Here is an 8,995-nt window from a genome sequence, read left to right as displayed (position 1 = left end):
TATATTATTTTTCACTAACCGATAACTATAGGATGACTTCAGATATTCCTTTCCCCAAGAGTATTTTCACCCTTTCTAAACAATCCAAATCCTACCAAAATAACAAGTGAGAAAAGGTGATGTTCGTACAGGATTCTCTCAAAGTTATGTAAAACCGAGAATAGCTGTACTTGGAATAACGCCAAACTATTATTCTCAATTCTCCATCCCGCCTCTGCTAGCTTACTTAAATCAAAGCTGAGAACAGTTAATGCCCAAGGGGAAGCTCGGAATTTGTTGAAATCCCTGACGCCAGCCACTGTTGTACTACCAGTTTTTTTTAAGTTTCTGTTGGGTTTAGATCCTTTCCTTTGCAATGAGTTTCAGAATGTTATTTAATCCAACCCATTTGGCAGTCTGGTTAGCATAACTTTTTTTGCTGGTAGTGCCACTGCTCACTCCCGGGGGACCTGCATTTTGTAAGAAACGTGTGGTGGTGGCACTGTTGTGTGCAGTTAGTTCTGGTGTCTGTCTTCTTGCAGCTGTGTAACTGAATGGGAGCGAGTGTCGTCAGCAGCTGTGAGTCAGTAGGTAACTCCACTCCAGTGTTTCTCAGGCAGTGCTGCAGTGAAAGTGCAGCACACTGCTCCTCTCCATTGTAACCTTTCCATGGCTCTGCGTTAAGCACTACTTTCAGCACATATAAGTTACACCGGAACTACAGCCTGCTTTAGATTCTCGCTATCTCATTCCTCACACTGGGGGGATATTTGTGCCGTTGTGAGGCGACCGTCGTGTTTTCTTCCATAGCTGGAACAACTTTCTCCTCCTCCTGGGTGAAGCACGGCGCCGTATCCCAAGTCAGTAGTGGAGTGCACGAAAAAGTGAGTTCAGAGCAGTCCGACGGCGGGAATGGCTTCTTCTCCTTCAGGCGGCAGTAACGGGGGCACTGTGTTCGGCAGCCTGGATTACTCAGCGGGGCTGGAGATAAAAACTCGTTCCGTGGAGCAGACCCTTGTCCCACTGGTCTCTCAGGTAAGGGTGGGGTATTCAGTGCTGGGTGTAAAGATGAGGTAACAGCACTCGAAATGTGTACCTGGAGACTGTAAATGACGGAATGGCGTTGACAACACACAAGCAGTAGTACTGGGCTTTTTATTCATTTATTTATTTTTTAAACTGAGAAATTTCTGCGTGGATGAGGAAACAGTAGTACTAGTATTCTAGGTCGTGCTAGGTCTTTTAAGGTGATGCTTTTAACGTCAGTGGCATGCATTGGTTGCTGCATCTCTCTGGGGATTACAACTTTGAATTTAAATGGTATGGAACGACTGCCACAGTGTGGGAATGGTACTGTGGGCTTTTTAGTCTTTCTGGGGGTCCTAGTTTCTTTAATGTTGACTTCCTCTGTGGATTTGTGGTTCGGAGATGTGGAAGCACAATAGGTGGGCTAAAAAGTGTTACTCCAGCTTAGGTGCCATGGCCGGCAGGATAACTAAGCTTAGAGAAGCAGTGTGAAGCAGGAGTTAAAAGTCCTTAAGTAGGCTAGATGTGCATATGTGACGGTGCTGGGTGAATTGTACACTTTCAGATTACTCTCATGCATGCTGTTTTCTTCTGCCGTGCAGTTTGTTGCACTCATTTATTTCAGATTGTAAAGCGGAACTTGTACCTATAGGAAGTAATTACTGATGTTTTTCATTATCACGTTTGGACTGGCACTATTGTTGCTAGTTATACAGCTGTAGCCATCTGCTCAGGAAAACTAAACATAAACAGTAGCCCCTGTGAATGTGGAGGAGAGTTGGTACGGAAAACGTAAGGACCAGTCCAGAAAGGGTCAGTGGTCCTACTATGTAAAAATGAAGTTGGTTTCCAACGTTTCTAAATCAAGTACTGTTTTGTTATTTGTATCGTTTCAAACAACTGAAAGACACGGGAACGTAAATGCTAACGTGTACATTACTTTTCACTAAATTATCCCTCTAGATAAGGATGTATAGATGCTATTTTAAGTTTGTTAACCGGGTTACTGAGTGCTGTAAAGAAGACCATTTCAGCTACAGCCCAGGAGCAAATAACTTAACAATATAAGATAGCTGTAGATATAGCTTGAATGTACACACCTAGTACACAAGTATTATTAGCAAATCAGCATATAGGATATCCATGTACATATGAAACATATAGAGCATTTGTGAGTTTCAGCAGACAGGATGTTAAAAACAGTGGTCAATCTAAATACAAATTACTTGTTTACATATTTGGAAAATGAGAATTCCATGATTTCTAATTAAGGTGAGATGAATAACGAAATATGAATATGATTTTATTCTGAGACCGAGGGAGACATAGGGTAAGAAGGCATTATATTTGTTTAGATGTATAAAAATTGTAAGTTGTCTGACATAGTTTAGTATAACAGTTACCCAGGGGCATATTGATGTTTTAAGGTGACAGACCATTTACAAAATCCCTTTGTCCAATATGGAGATAAGTGCAACATCCAGGGTAAATTTTTGATTTCCCATCCATTGGTACTGGTTACGTTTGATTAGTGTTAGGGTCAAACTCTGCTTCACGTGGATGTAAAGCCCATTCCAAAGCAGGGGTAATCTGTGAGACACAAGCAAGGTTTTAAGTCCTTGGATCTGGTATTTCTCATGCTGTTAAGAGTTCAGCGTAACTGTCTGCTTTGCTGCTCTTGTTGAGGTAAATACTGTAATGCATTCTTTTTATGTGAGTAGTTCAAAAAGTTTATCATTAGCATAGCATACTGTCAGATGTAATGCTTGTACCTAAGGCCAGGGGACTCTTGGTGTTTTATGGAAAGTGGAAGGATGTTTTAGCTTCTAAACTGTGATATAATAGAGGCTTGTTTCTTGTCCATCATTCATGCCATTTTACCACTAACAATTCATTTCTTAATTTGCATGTAAGAGGATGTTAGGAAGGATAAAATACCTGGTTGAGTGCCTTTGTTAGAGACAAGGGACAATACCAGTTTGTTTACTTATTTTTATGTGCAGTTTATGCAAAAAGCAAGTTATTCAAGTTATATAGCAACATTCGGTTTCTAAGATCAAGTACAGGCTATAGTGTTGGTATGGAAAACTAGCAGTAAAATATATATATTAAAAAAAAAAAAAAGTGAAATTGCACTGGGGTGCTGGTGGTCCTAAAGAAGAATTTGCAGGTCTCTATAGGTGTATAAGATGATGAGCAGTGCGGGGTGGTGAGACATGCTTTGAGTCTAGAATGCTGCTTATGGGATGGCATGGAATGAATGAGAGGCATTGGCAGGGGTTGTAGAAATGATAAAAACTGGTTCCATGGTGTAATGGTAATATGTAATAAAGGAGTGTGGGTTGACATTGCCAGTAGGATAGGATGCACTAGTATTTGAATACTTGTGATGAGTTTGAAGTTACGGAGTATGGGTGCAGGTTGTAAAGAGTGGATGAGAGACGAAGTGATTAGTGGAGAATAAAGGGATTTTTGGTTATGTTTAAGGTGAGGAAGCCTCTTTTTTGCTTATAGTACCCAACTTTATATTCTCTTGACAAATTACTATATAGTTTGTTTCATTAGTAGTTGGGATATTTATTAGTGTGTTTACTCTTGCTTCCTACTTTTGATATTTTATACCAACTACATTATGTTAATTGTGTTTTAAGTGTGTGGAGGTTTTGCTTGTGTTCAGAGGCAAGGAAAGCTATTGTGCATCATTTTTTTAATTTAGAATTCGATCCATCATTGCATAACTCTCAACCTTCTTATTGCAAGAATCCAAGACAGAGGCCTAAAAAAGTGACAGAAAAGTGCTCTTAGAAATTTCCTAGGAATACAGATTTTGCATTCATGTGCATTTTCTGAAGGATGTAAAGTCTGAAACTCAGATGTCTGCCATTATTTAGTGACTGCAGTCCTTGATGATTTCACAGAAAATCACACTTATTTTGAGGACAGACCAAAAATATGAGGCAAAAATCTGGACGCTCTGCAACTCTGTGTGCAGTTGAAAGATATGCTGTATTGACCAAACTGTGTTTTCTTAAGGGGTTTATTCATAAAGACAGTACAGATTAAATGCTAACATTGCAGTGTGCAATTGTGTCTTATGTTGTGTTTGAAATACAGGTTTAACTTTTCATTAAAATCATTTTTAAACAGAGGTAGTCTGGTAAAATGTGTCTGACGGAATTCTTTTATTAAAAAGGAAAACTGTGCAAGGGACTCTGTACAATAGACATAAAATAAATAGGGAAAATAATTTTCCACACTTGTTGATCTAGTATTAGAAGGAAAGATGCAACAATCTTTATGTTCACTGAAACTGCTTTAGTAAGCTTTTAAAGTATGTTTACTCAAATTAGATCCAGACCACTGAGATGAGTGAAGCAAGTGAAAAAGATGATTGTTTGAAAGTGGTTGATTCACTGTAGCGTTAAACAAGCTTGCCCTAAATTTAGTATCACAGCTAAGCTATTCTGACAAGTCTTTTGTGTTTACAGAGTAACTCTGCTGGATAGTCTAAAAAGTTTTGCTTGATGTTTTTAATTCGCAGAGCCAGAGATCTTGTGCAAGTAAATGAAAGTTATTAGATGAAAATTTCCAAAACATAACCATGCCAGTCCATAGAGAAATGCAGTCTGCATGGGCTTGAGATGAACATTTTTTTTTAATTTTTTTTTTATTCTGATGTATCTACTTGTATCAGAAAACTCTGACCCAAGGAGCAGACAGCTTAATACTTGATTATGATATGTAACCACACCTGTCTGTTACGGCCAGAATAAAAGGAGCCCACGAATTAAAAGAATTGTGTTTACTTGCCCTGATTGTTACTTTCTTCTAACAGAGTTTGTACCACAGTTTGGCAGCTGGATAGTGTGGTACACCTCTTTGCTAAGCCATTGTGGTAATGAGTGATTATGTGGTTAAATTAAGTAACAAATTCTGCGTGTTTTTAGTATCTTGAGTTGGTGAATAACATCTAATGCTGAATATAAAATCTGATATGACTCATGAGTTCTTTTTCCCTTCATGACTGCTTGTGCTATTAGTTGGAAGTGCAGGGGTTAAATACTGTTGCTGAACTATATAGCAGGTTTGTTGAAAAGAGCTGGCAAGATCCCAGTTCCTGTAATTTGTCTGTAGTGAACTTTCACTGTGCTTATTATGACAAGAACCTTTAAGGATTAAACTGTGTTGTGGTCCACAAATACCAGTAGCATCTTGAGAAAAAAAAAAGAGAATACAGTTACTTGAGACCAAGAAAACTTAATACAGGTGTGAGGATGTGATGTTGATGAATCTGACATGAATGCAAACTAAGTACTTAAGCTTAGCTTTACATATAAGAATTGTACCTGTTTCTTCTCTCACTGGATGAGTTTCATGCATGCAGTTTTAGTTTATAAATAGAGTACAAAACACTGTATGAGAACCTGAACAAATCCACAAAAGTCATTGCAGGTACGTAGTCACTGTCAGTGGTACAGCATGGAGCACATGTGCCTATGGTGCAGAAGGGTGTGAGTTCTATTCCAACAACGGTTTGATGTACTGCCAACACTGCACTTTAACTTAAGGGGGGGTGCTGCACTCCTGAGTGTGTTGTCCTTTGGATGAGACATTAAACTGAGGTTCCATCTGTTTACTCAGGTGTATGTAGAAGATCCCACAGCACCTATCAGAAAGAATAAGGGAAGTTTTCCAGTGCCCTGGCTAAATTTCCCCTGGTAGTACAAATGCTTCTCGGTCTCTCCTGAAAAGTGGCCATTAACCTAGTGTGACTAACCTGAGCAACAAAGAATAAACAAAATAAGTATTCAGAAATGAGAGGTGCTACTTTTTTCTGTAATGCTTTATTTGCTGATCAGATATCCTTTTACATGCACATGGATGTAGAGACACACACACACACACACACACACACACACACACACACACTGCATGCATACATACATACATACATTCATTGGTAACACATGGTACCCTACGCCCCTCTAGTTTGTTGACTGTGCAGAACTCTTGCATTGTCTGTTATAGCAATAACCCATGCCTGGGTGTGGGTAATGCTGGATTTACCCATGGTTGGTGTGGTTTGGTCACTCGGGCGAAGCCCGAGTGGCCAAACAAAGCCAACCATGGGTAAATCCAGCATTAACCACACCCAGAAGTGGGTTATTGCTATTATACAATGACATTATTTAAGAAAAAAAATATTACTTTATTTTACCTCCTTGCTGCCCTTCCGCAGCTGTCTGGTATTCTGCGGCAGTTCTGATGTACTGCGCATGCCTACGCAGTACATCAGAGCTGTGGGCAAAAGCAATGGAGAAAGCAAGATCTCCATTGCTTTTTAAAAACTGTTTCGCTATGTTAAACTCATTTAACATAAGGAGACAGTGTGAAGCAACGGAGATCTTGCGTTCTCAGTTACTGTAAAAAAAAAAAAGAGTTATAGTAATGGAAAAAGTCTGGGTGACCGGACCTTTTTCCATTACTATAACTCTGATTTACAAAGTGCATGCTGACCAATCAGCATGCACGTTTTTGAATATTTAATGGGGGGTTGTTGTATAATTACTTTGAATCCATGGCTTTGTTCTCATTCATGGTTGTAGAAAAGCCGTAACCTGAAGTATTGCTGGACATGATAGTGGGATTGGAATGCTATCCAGTACACCTACTTGCTGGCAGATGTTGAAAGTATAAGGCCATACATGTAACTTTGTCTTATGTAGTGTCAGTGGTAGCATTTCATAAGATTAATAATAGTATTATAAAATATTGCATAACTGTTGGAACATTGTCCTGAGAATGAACAGATGTATGTTCTAATCTCTCTTGACTGGTAGCAAATTACATAAAAAAATTCACACACTTCAGTTGGCTATGCACAGTTAAGGAGAAAGCATACTTAAAAAGACACTGTAAGACTAGAGCATAGTAAGTGATGTGATAAAGGGGTTTACATAATAGACTTTTAGGAAAATATACAGGGATTTATTGTGTCACTTTATCTAATAAAATTTTATGTTCAGATCTGTTGCTTTTATTATTGTTAATGTGATAAGGCCATGGCTGAAAGCTGTCTAGGTTCACTTATAGAAGTAAACAAAGTGAAGTACAAATAACTTAAGGTACTAGTAACGTAAAGATGAAAGAGAAGTTTTGATGTACTAATTTCATAATGAGGAAAGACAGTAGCTCTAGGAAAAGATGACACTTAATGTGATGCCTTTGGAAGAGTCATAATTCAAAGGATTAAATTGCGGTAGCAGTAGGTGAAATGAATGTACATATGCACACACAAAGGGGATGCAAGATACTTGTAGGCCTGACCCAGATATTAATATCGGATAACACAATGGTAGGATTCAGACATGTATGAGTCAAGACAGAGGAGAGTAATGCACATAGGGTGATTACATACAAACAACTAAAAAATATATAAGATGATTAAAAAAGACTATCTCTGGATACTGTGTACTTTATTACTTGGCCGAACAAAGCATTCAGAGTATGTAAGTCCTCTTTATTTACTAACTAGCTGCGTATCTCCGTAACAGGTTATAGGCACAAGAGCCACTGAACTGAAAACTAGGCACGGCACTTGTACTGTGCTGCCCTAGGCCAGCTCTGGAGAACAATGTACCACAGCAAGAAAATGAATCGGTTGTGGCACAACTAACCCATAGCTATTGTTCTGAACTGAGATTTTCCTGACTGTTGGATAAACGCCTGTCTGTTTCACAATTTAACTTCCAAAAAAGTGTAAGGAGCTGTTTTCTTGTTGAATGTAATTTTATTTGCAAACAAATCTGCCCACCCTCGTCTTATGTATATTCTTTCTTGTGAAGATTGGAATGCCTGAGAGACAGTCTTGTGGTTTTGTGCTGCTTTGTTTATCTACTGAAAATTGTTGAACCCAAGTGCTAATTTACAAAAGCATCACATCAGAGTCCTAGTCAAGGAGAAGCTTTGCACTAACAATCAAAATATTTCATCTCCAGCCACTGAAAATAGGAGAAACAAGACCTTATGAAGGAAACATGTAATTCATATACAGAGACAGCTTGAATAAAACCTTAAATTTGTATGTGTTCGCAAATTTTTCTCAACAATATTACTCTTAGTAAATTAAACTTGTAAGACATTTCAGCACATTATTTTCACTTGGTGTAGCTAGTTTGTGGCACAGATATTGCATAACTACACTCCTCCAAAGAGAAGAGGAGCATTCTCAGTGTTACTCCTAACGCTTGTTATTGGGGAGACATAGAAGGGGCTGTAACACATGTATGTGACATTTAAAAATATATATAAATGGGGGGGACTTTATTCTGCTTGACAATTGTTTTGAACTGTTTTTATAATGGTGAGGTTGTAGGCCTCCTGTGTAGGAGTCATGGGGTTCAGGAGCTGCCTCCTCAGCTCTGAAGGGAGGAAAAACTAGCAATGTTTGCCAGTCCAGAGGCATAGTGACAGGACATCTATCATGATGGTTACTGAATGAGATTTAGAGATAAGAGAGAATACACGTTCACAGAACAGTAGATTATGCTTTTTTCTTGGCAGGGAAAAAGATCATTAAGATTTTGCTTGTCCCCTGATAATCCACATGCAGCCATTGACATTTGGGGACAAGAAGATGAGGTTCTGCTTCAGAAGGGGTTGGTTTGCAATATCCCTCCATTGGCCATACTAAACTGTGTGCTGCCTTCACTCAGCGTTCACATTTATGTGTAATGGTGAGAAGTGTTGTGAAATGAGTAGAATTAGCATTGCAGTTATAACTAATACTTTAATAATTTCCAATACCCACGGTGGTGGTGCTGCGGTAGTGTTGAAACCTCACAGTAAGACGCTGTCCGGTTCGATTCTCAGCTAGAGCGTCTTCTGCATGTAGACATGCGTGAATGAGCGTACATTTGTTGAAGGTTGTGTGTCAGGGCTGGTAACTCGGCATGTAAAAATCAACTACCAATCATTAGCAGACCGGAGT

At 38.9% G+C, this 8,995-nt stretch overlaps 1 protein-coding gene across 1 annotated transcript in view; it reads left to right on the top strand.

Moving 5' to 3' along the window:
- Positions 1–213: 213 nt before the first annotated feature.
- The window catches only part of CTNNAL1 (catenin alpha like 1), a 1,837,423-nt gene continuing 1,828,641 nt past the window's right edge, over positions 214–8,995 (top strand). The window contains exon 1 of the mRNA XM_044064584.1: positions 214–1,014. Within this exon, the coding sequence (XP_043920519.1) occupies positions 892–1,014 (123 nt within the window). The 5' untranslated portion in view covers positions 214–891. The remainder of the gene's footprint in view (positions 1,015–8,995) is intronic.

The sequence above is a fragment of the Protopterus annectens genome, chromosome 3.part0 (genome assembly GCF_019279795.1).
Source record: "Protopterus annectens isolate FY-2018-M chromosome 3.part0, PAN1.0, whole genome shotgun sequence".
In the NCBI taxonomy this organism is placed as follows: Eukaryota; Metazoa; Chordata; order Ceratodontiformes; family Protopteridae; genus Protopterus; species Protopterus annectens.
The sequence above is the reverse complement of the archived record's forward strand: the minus strand, read 5'-3'. Positions and strand labels throughout refer to the sequence as shown.